Source organism: Alligator sinensis, unplaced genomic scaffold (assembly GCF_000455745.1).
Source record: "Alligator sinensis unplaced genomic scaffold, ASM45574v1 scaffold169_1, whole genome shotgun sequence".
NCBI lineage: Eukaryota > Metazoa > Chordata > Crocodylia > Alligatoridae > Alligator > Alligator sinensis.
In genome coordinates, this window is record NW_005841924.1 from 2655622 (window position 1) to 2671786 (window position 16165).

Below are 16165 nucleotides of genomic sequence, written 5' to 3' on the forward strand. Positions count from 1 at the left end.
AGGATAAAATACAAAAATTTGAGGGAAAAATTCATTTGTATTTCAAAGCAATACAAGTTTTCTGTACGGTGCCCTCGACTGGCTTTTATATCTGGGCATACTCGCAAAGTTACAGACACAGGAAATGATGGGTGGTTTTAGTGACGGTTATGTGACATGATATCACTTTCCTCTTTCTTTTTGTTAATTGTTTAATTATGATGTACTTCATTATCTTTTATAGCACATACAGAGTTTCATATGCGTATTAAACTTGTTTATAGTCTGAAAATGGCGTATATCAGCTGTACCTACTATTTTTTAAATTGTTGCTTTCCAAAATTATTTTTCATTTTTGTCTTTCTTGTTTTCTTCCCCCAGTTTGTTTGACTGTAATTCTAGATATCAAATTTATTTGAGATTCATTGTTCAAAAGAAAGTTATATTTGTGATTATAAGGACTTCCTTGTGTTAAAGGAGAAATAGCTTAACTAGATGGAATTGTAAATAATGTAGCTAGGGACAGACATTCAAAAAGCCTGAGCATGAATCGATTCAATCTTTGCAGGTTAGTCTAACCTGGCTAGGTTGAACTGGTTTGTAACTGGATAGACATTCTCTCTGGACTGAGCAAATTCAGGTACATGCCTGTAGTGGCTCAGGTTAGAAGCCAGGGAGCACTAGAGCAGCCCTCCTTTCCCTTGCACTGTACTGAGCTTAGGGCAGTGGGGGCATGGGCATAGCCAGGCCCCAGAAGGATCTCTGATTCTGCCTGCACCATCCCAGGCTTTTCCTGACTGGCTGCTCAAGGGGCAGGAGTGTTGCCAGCCCACAGCTAGCACTCTGAGGCAAAGAGGGGTGTGCAGTGCATGTATCTGTTGATGATATGAAGCTTTTGAATCTCCTCCTTGCTTCTTTATACTGTCTGCAGTAAACTGACAGGCAAGGAAGCCAGCAGGGAGCTGATAAGAGTGTTTATCACCTCATCAGCAAAACAATAGCCTCTCTCTATTAGTTAAAACTCTTAAACGGCTTACCAGCTGACCTGTTGATTAGCTCCAAAATGCCCTAAACAGTCACTGTTGTATCTGCCTGTCCCAGTGAAATTGGAGACAAACACACGCAGACAAGTCTCGGCATTAGCTAGCATACCACATGTCTAGGGTCCATGAGGCTGGGATCCATGCTGTGGGAGATAGGAGGAAGGGAGGGGAAATTCCTGCTTAAGCAGCGAGGGTGGGGGGTAGGGCAGGGGGAAGCCAGATGGACCTTGCTGTGCCTGCTAGCCTCTGCTAGAGCTCTAGCCAGGCAGCAGAGACCCCTGCCCAGCCCAGAGAGCATGCCAGGATGTTGGCGGAGTCTGGTTTATCTTAAACCAGCAAGGGGTCTGAGACAGACATTGCATAAACCTGTTTGAGCCAACTCAGTTAAGTCTAATAGTACATTCGACCAGGTTTATCTCAAACCGGTTTCAGCCATTTTCAAACTGGTTTATGTGCACTGAACATCTGTTTTGTTACATATTTAAACCAGTTTCTGATCACTTGAATCAGTTTATTTGTAATGTCAGTCCCTAGTCTGTCAGATGGGTAACCACTTGACTGCTTTCAGATATTACAGGTACAACATATCCACTGATTGACAACACAGCCCTACTAGTTTGTCCAACCTCAAATGTGTGACCATACCCTGAAATCAAAATCATTCGAATACATTCACTTGTTATGCTAATTGTTGGACAAATAAGTAATTTATAAATTTATTAGACTTACTAGTACCCTCAGTCCTCAGATTCGATTCTTGACTGACTAATACTAGGTAACTAAATTAGGATTTACAAATAATAATTAACAAAGCCTCCCATAAGAAAGCAGCTTCGAAAAGAAGAGGAGAGGTTCTGGTCCAAGCCCTCCCTATGTCCACATTCTAGCTTTCATCTTCCTACCCCAGGTTTAAGGGTAGCATTGGGTCATAGGGTCTCTTGTGGACATTGTATTAGTCATGTTTTTTGGAAGCAGGAAGAATTTTCCTTTCAGTTCCAGAGTGAGTGGTGTATGGTTTTTTTTTTTTTCACTTTCTGCATATCAGCCAAGGGACCTGATGAGCAGATTAGGAGGTAAGGCTGAAGTTCTTGCAATTTAGCAGGTGTCCAGTGCACATAATTTTTCATGGAGGAACCAGGTGGGCTAAGGGAAATGCATTCCTTAAAAAGCTAAGGAGTGTGTTTGGAGGGACACCTGGTTCAGTGTCTCTAAGGGAGGGATCAGTCAACGAGATCACAAAAACAGGCTAGAAATACATTAACAGGTATGTGGGGGCCAATGGCTGTTCTCAAACAGGAGGAAACTGTTGAGAAAAGAATAATTGCTTGCATTGCACAATTTGTCATCTGGTGAGCTAAAGTTAGTCAGTTGTTTGGTGTAATTTAACCACACCCCTTTAATTTTTGGTGGTCTGAAGGATAAGGTTTATATTCCAAATGTCAGGAAGCTATATTGACAACATATGAAATGAACAAATCCTGTTTCTGGTGTTTAGCTTACACTGAAGTGTCTACATGAGACATTTACTGCAGAGTAGACTAATTAGTCCACAGCAAAAATTGTGCAACTACACGTGCATCCCTATTAGTCTAGAGTAAATTAATTAACTCTGCAGCAAGGTAGCACTTGTAAATACAACTATTACCCTGCTGTGGAGTTTACTCCGCAGCAGCGCACATGTAGACATTGCCCCAGCTGGCTGGGGCATGAGGGTGCTTCAGTGCAGGGGGATGCCTGCTGGCTAGCCCTGCACTGAAGCACCCTTGTGCCCCAGCCAGCCCCTCCACAGCACGTTGAGTTGGGGGGAGCAGCCCTGGGTTGGCAGGCTGACCTCCCAGGCCCTCTGCCAACCAGAGCTGCTCCAGCCTGGATCAATGTGCTGCAGTCCTGGACACATGTGTAAACAGTGCACCTGGAAGCAATAAACTTTGGTGCGAGAAGCAGTGGAGTTTATTGCATTGCATTAATATGCATGTGTGGATGCACCCACTGGTAACTGAAATATATCTTAAAAATTGAAACATAAACCCTCAGACTTTCTCTTGGTATTTGAGGTATCTTGGTATAAAAAAGTATCTTTTTATAACTTCCTGTGTCACAGTTCTCCAGTGACCAGTGACACACTCCCTGCCTGTTCGTCCTCTTTGGCATTAATTAGTTCTGGGTGACTTAAGGTAGCTCAGTACTTATTATGCTGAATCTTATTCTGTGGTTTTAGCATGGGATCCAAGAGTGATTTAACAAGAGTCCTAAATTGCTACACAGGGTCTTTATCTGGCAGTCCGTTTCAGGGTCTACATCAATTCAGGCTTATATATATGCTAATGAAAAGAGGTAAATATAAAATAACTGTTGATAAAATTTGTAGATGACACCAAGATAGGAGGAATGGTGAATAATGAGATACTCATGTAGAGTGTTCTGGATAGGCCAGCCCAGAGTAAACTAGGCCCAGTGAAACAAAATATGTTTTGAGATTGCATGTATCCATCTTAGGGGCAGGAAATACAAGTCATATCTAGTGAAGGGGGGGGGCAGGGGAGGAGTTATACCATAGAAAGCAATAACTGAAAAAGCATCAGTGGGGAGGAGGGGGACGGAGGGAGGAGAGTCATAATGATCAAGCAGCTCTGTATGGTCTCTCTGTGTGATACTGTAGCAAAAGGGTTACTATGACCCTTGGATGCATACATAGGGAAAATAAAGTAAGACATTGATTTTACTTCTGTAGACAGCATTAGCACGGGTGTTATGGAAATACTGTATTGAACTCTGGCATCCACATATGAAAAAGGACGTTGAAAATTGGAAAGGTGGAGAAAACCATAGAAATTATTTGAATTCTAGAGAAAATTCCTTAGAGATGAGAGACTTTAGAGCTAAACTTGCTTAGCTTATTGAAAAAAGAATGGAAAGGTGACTTAATGACAGTGTTTAGATATCTTCAGATGGGAAAATACTGTGTACTTAGATTTTCACCTAGTAGAGAAAGGCATGAGAACAGCCAGTGGCTGGAAGCTGAAGCCAGCCTATTTAAATTGGAAATAAAATACATTTTTTTAACTTTGGGGGATAATTGGAATGAACTACAAATAGAAATAGTAGGTTATCCATCTTTGATGTCTTCAAATCAAGACTGCATACCTTTCTGGAAGACTTATTTAGTCAAACACAAGTTATTGAGCTTAATATAAGGATAACTAGGTCAAATGTAATATTCTATGATATACTGGAGGTCAGCTTAAATTATATAATGATCCTTTCTAGGCCTTAAACTATGAATCTAAGAAAAATCTCAGTTATAAAAACCAGACAGTGTTCTTCCAAATAAACCGTAAATGTACAAACATCATATTTGGTATGTATGTTAAGAGTATTTACACAGTAACACGGATAATTGCATTTCTGAACTACAGATAGCTAGTCAGATAAGGCTGACAAAGATTTAAGAAATCAAATGGAGAAGCAAGTTCACAGAGCACTTTTTTCATAGTGTCACTTGTTCTAGACTTGTGCTTATTGGCTTATCAGTTTGTAAAAGTTCGTACTCGCATGTATCATGAGCTATCAGATCTGTAAGAGAAAACCTAGTTTTTCTTGGTATTTTTTTCTTCCTGCTTCAATTCAACTACATGCAGTCCTCAGACTTACGAAGCAATTGGTTTCTGAAAACTGCATCTTAAGTCGAAATGTTGTAAGTCGGAACCAATTTTACCATAAGAACAATGTTATAAATGGGGAGTTGGTTCCTTTACCGTGCTTGACACAGCTGCCTCCAACTGGTAAGTCGGGGGGTGGGGGGGACATTAAGCCCCTGCAGCAAGGGAGGGATTGAGGCTGGGGCTAGGATAGGGGCTGGGGCAAGTGCTACCCAGCTGGGGTGGAGGGGCATGGAAAAGGGGTGTCAGCTCCCGCTGCTGCAGGCTGCTGGTCCAGGAGCTGTTCATCTGGCAGCTCGTCCAGCGGCGCCTGCCGCTGCTCCTGCCACTGGTGTGGGAGGGCATGGGGCAGGGAGCGTATGCCCACAGATCTGTGAGGGGTGGGCAGAGCTGGGGCTGGACTGGGATGCACCCCACGCAGGTAGCAGAAGGCACTGGGAGTGAGGGCTATGCCCTCCTGCTGCTCGCCCAGCCGGGGCAGGGTGGAGCTGCTGCGTTGCCTATGGACAAGTGGCACATAGCGGCTGAAGTCGCTCTGGTTTCTCCGTGCCTCCCGGATGAGCTATGACTTTGCCCCACCCTGGCTGGGCAGGCAGCAGTGGCGGCAATGGCAGGGCATGAGGGGGAGTGTGCCCCTGGATCGGGGTGGGGTGAATGGCAGAGTGGGGGCTATGGTGGGGGCTGCAGCCACCCTAAAATTCACCGTAGCCCCCGCTGCCAGCCGAGAGCGCTGTCCGGTGTAGCCCTGGCCCCACCCGCCCTACGCAGATCTGGGGGCACATGCCCCTCCCCCATACCCTGCTGCCACTCGGCCTGCCAGGGCAGGTCTGGGAGGCACGGGGAGGCTGGGCCTGCTTTGGCCGCTGTACACTGCTTGTCTGTAGGTAATGCAGCAACTCTGCCCAGCCCTGGCTGGGCAAGCGGCAAGAGGGCATAGCCCCCACTCCCAGCACCTTCCACCGCCAGCCCAGAGAGCAGCCGTGGACCAGCGGCGTGCAGCGGCAGGAGCTGCCCCACCCCCACCCCATACCTTCCCCACCCTCTGGGCAGCCCCTGTCCCAGCCCCAATCCCTCTCTCACAGCGGGGGTGTTCATCTGCCCTCCCATGTCCCACCACAACAGACTTACCAGCTGGAGGCAGCTGTGTGCAGCATTGTAAAGACGAAACCCTGTTGGAACTTCAGTACAGTATCATAATTTACAAAGGTCATAAATGCCTTTTGTTGTAACTCAAACAGTCATAAGTGGAGGAGTGCCTGTATAGTTTTATCAGATATCCTGGGGCTCGTGTAGCCCTTAAAGAGTTCTGCAAATAAGAATGAGTCTTTTCCTTCTAAAGTTATCCTTTCTGAATTACTCTTGAGTGTGTTGCTAAATAAAATTGTATTCATTTGGCCAGCATTTTAGATATCATGTGCCCCCTGCCAGTTGCCATGCCTTATGTCATTATGCAAGTTCAGAGGAAAAGTGAAATGGGAGAAAATGTATCTGATCAGTAAGAAAATAGTTCAAATATCCTTAGAAAATGTTGGTTCATAGAAAGTTGTCTGACTTTAGGAACAATTTTAGAATCTTCAATAAAAAACCCTGTACAATCTAAATAAAAGTGCATGACTAAAAAAACAGTGGATGTGATGCTAGAACACTGAAAGTGAACGATAAGAGGAAACAAAGAAGATGAGGGAAGGTAGCAAATACAAAGATTGTAAAAGGCCAGAAAAAATAAGTTAGCATGCTTTAGAATACTCTTCAGAAAAATACTAGGAGTTAGGTGACAACAGTTATACTACAAGGACAGTGACAATAATTAAAGAGGGGGCAGGCATGAGATTAGCCAAAACTAATTTTGGGGGGAGGAGGGGCAGGAAGGGAGGCTACAGAAATATACTACAGGAAATGGATGTTTGCTAACCATTACAAGTATACAAAATGAAGGAGACCAATCTTGTTAGGAGCCTAAGGTAAGAAGTGAAGATGCCAAGAACAGAAATAAGCAGGAAAAAAAAGATATTTTCAGCATTATATTGTGAAATTAACCAAGTACAAGAACTAGAGAAAATCTTGAAGAACTAGAACAGACAGAAGGCCTAGTTAAGCAGCAGGTTGAACAGATTGATAAGGTGTTCTAACCCACTTCTGTCTACAGCAGTTGATACTGGAATCTGTAAGGGTGTGGACAGATGTAACAACTGAAATATTTCCAACCAAAGTGATTGGAAAAGGAAATAGTGGCACTCTTGCATGCTTGTGCTGTTCTGGCTGGAACATTTCAGTGCTCCAGCTGCCTCCATTGTTTTTGTCTTGTTTGAATTTCTCAATCTCTACCTTTTAAAATCCTTTCTTTTAATAGGGAGTTCATTTTAATTCGCAGTCTAGTACCTATTTATTCGTTTCTATCCATTGCTATAACAAACATCGCTTATGGAATTATCAGTGCTGAGGGCTAAAGGTTTCAACTTTTATTCTCCTGTGGCCTATAGGAAGAGGAACCATGGCTGTGGAAGTGCAGCTTAAAACTTTAAATTTCATTTCAAGGGCCAAATCAGTTACTAATTCTACTGGGCAAGTTCCAAATTTTGACTGAGCAGAGCAAAATTCTTCGAGACTGTGTGGCTGTACCACTGGGCAAGTATTCTCCCTCCCAGACTGGGGTTTTGAATACTCCCCAAATCCATGGCAGGCATTCCACGTGCAAGCCCAGAGGCCTTGGGGTTTGGATGCCCGCCCCAGTCTTGCTTGCTCCAAGCCAAAAGGCCAAAGAGCAAGCCATGGGGAAACTGAGAATGCAGTCCCCCATTGCCACAAAATTGTGTGCTAGAGTTTCCTGCATTTGGAGAATCTTGCAGGGGTCAGCTTGCCTGGAGGGCAAGAGGCAAGCCTCACCCTGTAACTACACTTGATCAGCTGAGAGGCTCATGGGATCTCCCTCTTGGTCATCCTGGTGTCTCCCCTGCCACTGTAACTGTTTCATGTGCTTGCTTTCCTGCAATGAGTGAAGCTACAACAGGGCTGAAACAGCTCCTTAAGTTACTGTGGTTAGGTTTCCACTCCTGCAGGATGGAGCATACACATGAAACGGGTACAATGGATCAGCACTATGAATCCCCATTCCATTTTCAGTTGGTATAATTGTTTAGGTTTTCCATACACACTGTTGGCTAGTGAGCAGTGCAGTACATAATTTTACAAATGCATTTCACATCTACCAGTTTAGTATGGCTTTTCTTTTTCCTCTCTCCTAAAAGGCAATGGGTACCTATTTATTTCCAAATATATGGGGCTAAGATATTTAAATCTTCGATCAAATTCAAAATCTGAAAGGGTTTTTTAATATCCCTATACAATACTTTGCTTATGGCTCAAGCTTAGTTAACTGTTTATTTCAATTTATAATGTAGTTGAATCACCTCATCTTTTAAAGCAGTTGTCAGAAGAATATGGGCCAGCATGGTAGAATGTATTAGCCCAATACATTGTCTCCATTTTATTATGAAGCTGCTGAGGAAGCTGTGATATACAGCACTGTCATTACAGATCTATTGTTAGAGGGGCTCCACAGTCTTCTGTGCACTGCCATTAATTTATAGCAGTAAACAATATGTAGCCCTCCGACTGCAGCAAAGCAGAATCTTTTAATGAGGTGGATGTTATTACCACAATAAATCAGTGCATTCGTGTAATGTATAATTCAATGTGTGTATTCCCACTGTAACTTCTCTGAGTAAGCTGATAGTGTATCATTGTCAGTGCACAGCTCCATGGTTCTTTTTTCCCCTTAAGCTTTCTTTCATTTGGGGACTTTTTTTTTATTTGCTTGCAAATAAATGTGACATGTCTTGATAGTTGTCCTATTGCAGGCTTCAGAAACCAACTGTAACAATAACAGCCAAAATCAATACTGTGGATTCTGGGTGTATGGATCTCTGCATGACACTATATATTTTTTTTTTTTCCAAAAGAGAATGAAATCAATCGTAATTGGTTTTAGCTTTATATTCAAGGAGTATAATTCTATAACTATTGATTTGGGGTGTACTCATTTGGAGAGTAATAAAAATAGGAGCAGATAACGTGAATACTTAAAATGCTACAGAACTATACAGAAGCAGCATTGATTCTATTTTTAATTCATACAATTTATCTATTGTAATCTTTTTGAATCAACCATAACTGAGCCTATAAAAGCAGTGCAGGTGGAGATTCCAAAATGATTCTGGAACAAAGAAGATAGTTCTTGAAGTCCGTTTCATTCTTCCCTGGAATACATTTGCTAAATCAGATAAAATCCTTTTATGCAGAAACCAGCCCTTTAAAAGGATTATATTTCAAATTAGTGGACTGCAAAAAGAGCAATCAACCTAAGATGTTTTCTTTATCCAATTGCAAAGTGAAACCGTTTTAAGTAAGATAATGTAAGATAAGATCTGAAGTCCTTCATAAATCTGATCTGTCATCTAGAACAGAAACAACTTGCAGCATATCTAATACTATCTGAAAAGAAGAATATGCTTTGATAGTAGTAATCAGATAATTAAAATATTTCTGAAATTCTAAATATAATACTGGACTTAATTTAGAATATAAGCATTTTTTTAAACTTGTAATCTAAGAAAACCACTATATTTTCACTCATGCAAAAGGCTTGGTTATTAATTGTCAGTTTTTCTGAACTTGAGTATTTTTTATACCTTGTATAAATATGTTTTGTTTATTTCATCTTTGCAAGATCAGAAGTGTGAAAATATTTTGCATACATATTTCCAGTTAAAAGCAGGTAGTTCCAGAATCTGTTTAGGTACACATTTAAATTAATAATAAGAATTGTACTTATAGTACAAATGTCCATCAAATGTTGCATACATGGTATATATTGTATATACATGGTACAGTGCCAGAATATTTTAGATTGTAAAGTATTAGATAGATGACATTGCTAACACCTTGTTTAGGTTTCTTAGTGCTTTATATGAAGTGTAGTTATTTCACCAACACATAACTCCTAAATCACCATTTTGTATTTTTTTACATTAATTAAACCCCAGGGTATTTTTTGTGAATGAGAGCTTATGCAAAAGTGGCAATCTTGATGAAAACTAGTGACTCTTTCTAATAATTAATATTGCATTTTAATTAATTTGATTGAATTATCTTATATCAGCAATTTCTGACATAATATCTGTTTCACTAATTTCTCTTACGAACTCTTTCTCCTTTCCCTGCGTTACATGCAGACATATTTTCTCATTTCTCTTGGGACTGGTGATTATGAAAACAAAAACATTAACACTAATACCAAAATTGCAACTATGCTGTTGACATTCTTCCACAGTGTTGATTAATTTGTCACCTTTCCTGAAACATCAAGATCCAAAAACATGTTGCTGGTGGTTGCTCACAACTCATTCGATAGTTCTTACTGCATCTATAAATATCACATAGTTAACATCCACTTTGTGTAATGTTGTGTAATGCTTGTTAGGGACTGGCTAGAGCTGGTATCCGACAGAAACTGTATTGTATTGGTGAAAAGTAACAGCTTTTGTTATCACCTGTATGTATGTATATATGTATGTATGATCTACGTTTGAAATGCACATCTCTCTTCACCCTCATATCCACTGAATGAAACACTGTCTGCTTTTGCCCAAGACAAACAAGCAAGTAAAAACCACCTAGAAACACATTTTCATGCATGCTAAGTATTGTGTGTGTGGAGAGAAGTGAAACAACCTTAAGAATTATGATGATGCTATTCTCTCTCTCTCTCTCTCTCTCTCTCTCTCTCTCTCTCTCTCTCTCTCTCCAAAAAAACCCAACCCAACCCAACCCTTTAGCCTATTGGTGCTCTAAACCCAAAGAGAGCAGCATTCTTTGCAGAGCGATATGAGTCATGGGAAGATGATCAAGTTCCAAAGTTTCACTATGGCACGCATTATTCAACTGCAGGTTTTGCACTTACATGGATGTTAAGAATTGTAAGTACAGTTTTTAAGAATGTTTTCTTTTAAATGATACTGAAAGCAACAAATAATCAGAAACCATGAGTAAATTAAAACCCAACGGCCTAGAAGGCACTTGAGATTTTGAAGTAATTGATTGTAATCTGTAACTTTGCTTGATTTCCAAGGATAAAATCTGTTCTAAACTCTGCCCATAAGGTTTTAATTTCTTATGGCACAGCCTTTTCAAATCAGTATAAAAGCTTTTTTTCCCAAAAATATACTTTTCATGTGCTCTTTGTATTACATTATGCCCTTTGTTATGCATTAAAAATGCTTAACTTCCTTTCCTTACGTGGTTTTCTGAATAGGAGCATCCTTTGAAAACTTGTAAGTTTTTAAGAGTGAATTAAATTTTCACCCCTTACAAATTAAAATGAGTTGTCTTAAGATGCTCATAAAATTATACAGTGTCATAATTCTATATTTTAAATTATGCTGCCATATATTTGAAGGTACCATTGCATATGCTCCATATTGATAATATATTGGTTAAACAGTGCATGTTTCTGTAAAATTGAAAGGTGATTTATCTTCTAGCAAGTAATTTCTTTGGGAAAGCATTAGCAGCACATCATTAATTAAAGCTTGTTAGAATGGTACAAGCATACATAAATCCTTGAAGTAATTTATAGTGCTTAGCTAATTTCTAGCAATTAGCCACTAATATGTGCTTAAGTGTTCTTTAACTAAGGGGAGGCTTTTAAATCTTTTAAACATTTTTCTTTTCTAAATCATAAATTACATATTCAGTCATAACAGTGATACAATTGTGTGTATTGAATATTCCCATTTTGCACTAGTAGATTAACTTGAACTACAGAAATATGCTTACCTGATGAAAACACACAATTATTTTTGGAAATACTCTATAAAAAAATCATAGAAAAAATATGTATTCCCTTTAAAAACAGTTGAAACCATGACTGACTTCAGGTTCTTTTCTAACTGCAAATATTCCTTTCAATTTTTACTTTCTTAAAATACTGAGAGTCCATTCTGTATTTGGAGTATGTCATGTATATAAAGACAGAAATGTCTTTAGTATACTTATGGGTGGTTACCAGGAGTAATGGTTCTCAGTTAACTGCCTACCCACTGAGAAATTAAATAATTGATGACCAAAAATATAAAATTGGCTTTTACTAAAATCAACTCTTTCTAGCAGTATCACATCATTATTTTTCCTCTTTCACAGGAGCCCTTTACAACACTTTTCCTCAATTTACAAGGTGGGAAGTTTGACCATGCAGATAGAACATTTTCATCAGTTTCAAGAGCATGGCGCAACAGCCAGCGTGACACCTCAGATATTAAGGTAGAATACTGTTTTTAGCTGTTGTAAAATCTGTTAACACATCTGTATTGCATATCTCTGCATTAGAGGTGCAACTGGTGGTTGTTTTTTTGTGTGCAATACTTCCTATTATAAGATTCCTATTTAATTTGTTGAAATCATTTGGGAAATTTTTTCCATGTTGGTTGTCTACCTCAGCCTGAATATTTTGAAAAATTTAGCCCAAATGATTCAGCTCTTTTTGATTTAAAAAAACTAAGGGAAAATACATTGTTTTATCCATTGTTAAAAAAAATATGGCCTTTTCTTTGGAAAATTTCATGTTGTGAACTTCTAAAAAATTTTTAATGGAGGTGTGGGTCCTTTTGGAAATTTCAAATGGACGTGCAGATCCCTTTGAATGGTAAATGTGGGTATTCACATACTTTTTTGATTGATCATAGTCATCTTTCATGAACCCCTTAGACATAGTCTGTGGACACTAGTGTTTGTGGACCACAGGTTGAAAGCCACTGCTCTAGTGCATCCATGTTTTGGAGCAGAGGTTTGAAACGTGGGAGGATCTGCCTTTGTCAGGGATATGTTTTTTGCTGTTCCTGTGCATCCATATTTGAATGATAAGCTTTTGAAAAATTAGTAGAGAATTTGAATCTTTAGTCACTAGATACCCTAAATATTCTTTCCTCCCTCCATCATGCTCTAGCCTGCAGCGGAGTAGAATTTTTCCAGCAGTTAAAGTTCCAAGCCAATACAGGTCACCAGAACTGAGAACCAGGAGACTCTCCTTCTGTTCTCTTAATAACACTCTCCCCAATTTAGCAATGGGAAGAAAGAAGCTGCCTAGTTCAGATCCAAATTCAAAGAAAGGATAAATTGTAGACCTATAGCAGGGGAAGGTAGATAGGGTCAAGAAGCCTAAGAAAAGAAAGTGGTACTGAATATCAGATAGAGCAAGAAAGATGAATTGGAATTTGATACCTAGTGGGGGAGACCTGGACTTGCTGAGCAAGGAGACTAGGACTTAGAATAGGTTAGGGAAGAAACATGTGGGGAGGAGGGTCTGTTGAGGATCCAGTGTGGCATGGGTTTCGGGGAAATGGGGCTTGCTGGATAAGGATGCTGGACCACGGAGCTGGTAAGAACATGGAAGGCACTGAGATCAGTTTAGGATTCTAGAGAGGGAAGAGCCAGATTGGGTCCCTGCACAGAAGACTTTAACTGGTGAGGGACAACTAGAGGCTATGATTTGGAATGGAAATTAATCAGCTGAAGAGTTGGAAGTGGGGAGCCAGGACTGTCTGGACAATGAGACTTGTACTGAAGATGATAAGGAGACTTAGACTAGGTCAGGGAATTTGCTGAAGTGAGAGTAGGACTTGCTGGACATTGAGACTGGGATGCAAAGCCTGAAGAGTAGAGAATTGAGACTGTTTTAGGTAAGAACCATAGGACAGATTTGAGATGACAGAATGGTAACAGAATAATGAAGAACACAGGACAGGAAGAGTCAGGTTTGGAGGGATTGGGAAGAAGACAAAGGAATAGACAGAAAGGTTCCTGAGTCTTGCCAACCATCTATGGTTAGCAAGTATCTCTGAAACCCATTCATGAAGGGTCCATGTTCAGGATCACAAGCCACTACTGGTGTCTTTTATGTAGTTAGGTCAAGTTACAGAGGTCTGAATACAGAGGTCTGAATGAGGCAGGGGTCCTGTGGACAAAATACCATGTGATCTTTAATTAATGACTGTTTCATGATGAATATATATAGTTAATGAACCTGTGTTTGTATAATCCATACACTAATTTAGGGGAAAATTAGCTCTTTGATATAATTTTGAAAATCATACAGAGGCATAACTTGAATGATTTGCTTGATTTTTACAAAGCTGATATGTTACAAAGTAAAATGAATGTGTGATATTTTACAATATAAAAGAGAAAGCTTAGGGACTATGTTCAACTCTGATTTACTGAGATATCCTTATTGCCTCCCCTATTTTTTTTGAATGAGCACACTCAGGTTCCTACTGTTTCTGTTCCTTGCCAATGGTAACCTGAAGGTGTGAAAGCTTTCTTTTTTAAGGTCTTTAGTTCCCATTTTACAGCCACTAAGCAGTACAAAATAAGGTTCCCTCTGGAGTCGGAGTAACATTTCTTCATCATCCAGCTGAATGTTGGTGAGCTAGGGGTTAGCTGAGTAATAGAAAACTTCCTTATGCCTCCCCCAATAAGGGCAGAGTCCATAGCACTTCCTGCCAGCTCATGAAATATATAACACAATGCAGTGAAGGCCATTTTCTGTGTAATATCTTTTGAAGTGAAGTCCCTCTAATCCTCTGCTGAAAAGCTGCTAGCAGCATCATTGGGAGCAAAAGACTTGAATTTTATCAGAGTGAGGAACATAATAATATTTTACATAATTAAAAAAAAATCCTTGACATACTAAACGATGTAAAATGCATTCATATGGACAGTGTGCAACTCGGTCTAATCTGCATTCATAAATTTCCTTTCCTTTTGGGGTGGGGGGGGGGGTTGTTCTTTTAAAGCACTCCATGAACATATGCTGTGCCCATATCTTTGATAAAGTGCCCAGCTGCTTGTTATGTATTTGAATTGCTGAGATTTTCTTCTCTAGTCTGTTGCGTTATCAAAATAATTCACTTGAGATGTAGTTTACTAAAAATTCTTGGAGGGGGAAAAAAGGTAAAATCTCTTATTAAAAAGACATTGTCATGTGTCATCATGTGGGCTTCAAGAAATGTATATCTATGTAAACATAATAATTCCATGATATCCCAGTGCAAATCGCATATTGAAAATGCCGCATTCTCTTAGGAGCAGTGTTCATTTACTATACCTGTATGCAGATTATGCAGAGCTAAAGTAATGCATAATTTAAATAAAGCACCAAAAGCAAAAATATGAACAATGAAAAGGCTTTTTGCAGGATCTCCTCACAACCCTTTAGATGGAAGTCTAGATGAAGTTCTGGCTCCTTCTACAGAAAATGTTTTCCCATCCTTATTAAACATTTAAACATTTCTAACATACTTGTGCTTTCTAAACATAGAATGTAACTCCTCTCTTCCCCCCTCCCAGCAAAAAATACCCCAAATTTTTCTACAACTTATAAATGATCCCCCAAGCCTTAGACAGGCATTACATTTGTAGTCCTAAATACCTCCTCATAGTGCTACACCAAGTGAGCATACAGCCATTCAACTTGGTAGCTCTACAAAGATATTGTAAATGCTATAAAATATTTTCAATGAGGAGCTTCTCCAATTTTTATTACTAGGTGTAATGCTTGTGCAATTACATGCAGTGCTAAAGGGTTCACACAGTTCTCTCTTCTCCTTCCTCTCCTTCCAGAGTGGGGAATGGAAGAGGGGCTGGCTCCCTGATGGGGCCCACTCCATGAGTTTTCAAGGAGCCTTGATGGGACCTTGCTCCCATCAACAGTGCTGGACCTTTTTTGGCCCTGTGGCTGTTGCCAAGCCCAGGCTCAGCTGATCGGCTGCTTAGTGAAGCTTTCATAGAGGTGCCTGTCCACAGCCCCCCATATACATACACACTTCCTACCACTAGTTGAACAGTCATGGACAGAGCCTTCAAATGGTAGCAGAAATTCACTGATAGTAACTCAGTCCTCTCCCACCTCCAGACCCCTGCCCAATCTCCCAGAGAAGGTGCAGTGGGCAAGTGGCAGAAACATGGTGTGGGTTAGGGTTAGTGTGAAGGAATTCCTTCTTCCACTACAAGAGCTGGGGCTCTGGCAGCAGAACTACCCAGGGTGGCAGGGGCAAGGAGAGCAGGATAGGGGTTGTCTTTGACAGCTGATCATTGACAGGCTGTCCCCTTCCCCAGCAGGGAAGAGGACAGATTGTCAGTAATTGAACTCCCTTGTGGCTGGGGTAGGGAGGGACGGGGACAGGGGACCCAAGAAGCAGCTTTCCTATTGTTACTTGGATGGAAAGTTCGCTTTTGGGGCAGCTTTGTAGCTCTCTACCCTTGGGAGGTGGAATACCTGCATACAGTACAATATTTTTAAAGTGTTATGATGGTCCAAGACATTTTGTAGCATTACAAATGAACACTTTATTACTATTATTATTATTAGCTGCATTTTACTGAGAGTCAGAGTGTGTTAAGGTTTTTTTGGTTAATTTAATTAAAACACTC

The 16165-nt window shown here is 40.3% G+C and overlaps 1 protein-coding gene across 1 annotated transcript in view; it reads left to right on the forward strand.

Annotated features, from left to right (window-relative positions):
- Window positions 1-16165, forward strand: part of LRBA (LPS responsive beige-like anchor protein) — a 621066-nt gene that overhangs the window by 456772 nt on the left and 148129 nt on the right. The window contains 2 exon segments of the mRNA XM_025198536.1: window positions 10516-10656; window positions 11879-11998. Coding sequence (XP_025054321.1) covers window positions 10516-10656; window positions 11879-11998 — 261 coding nt within the window.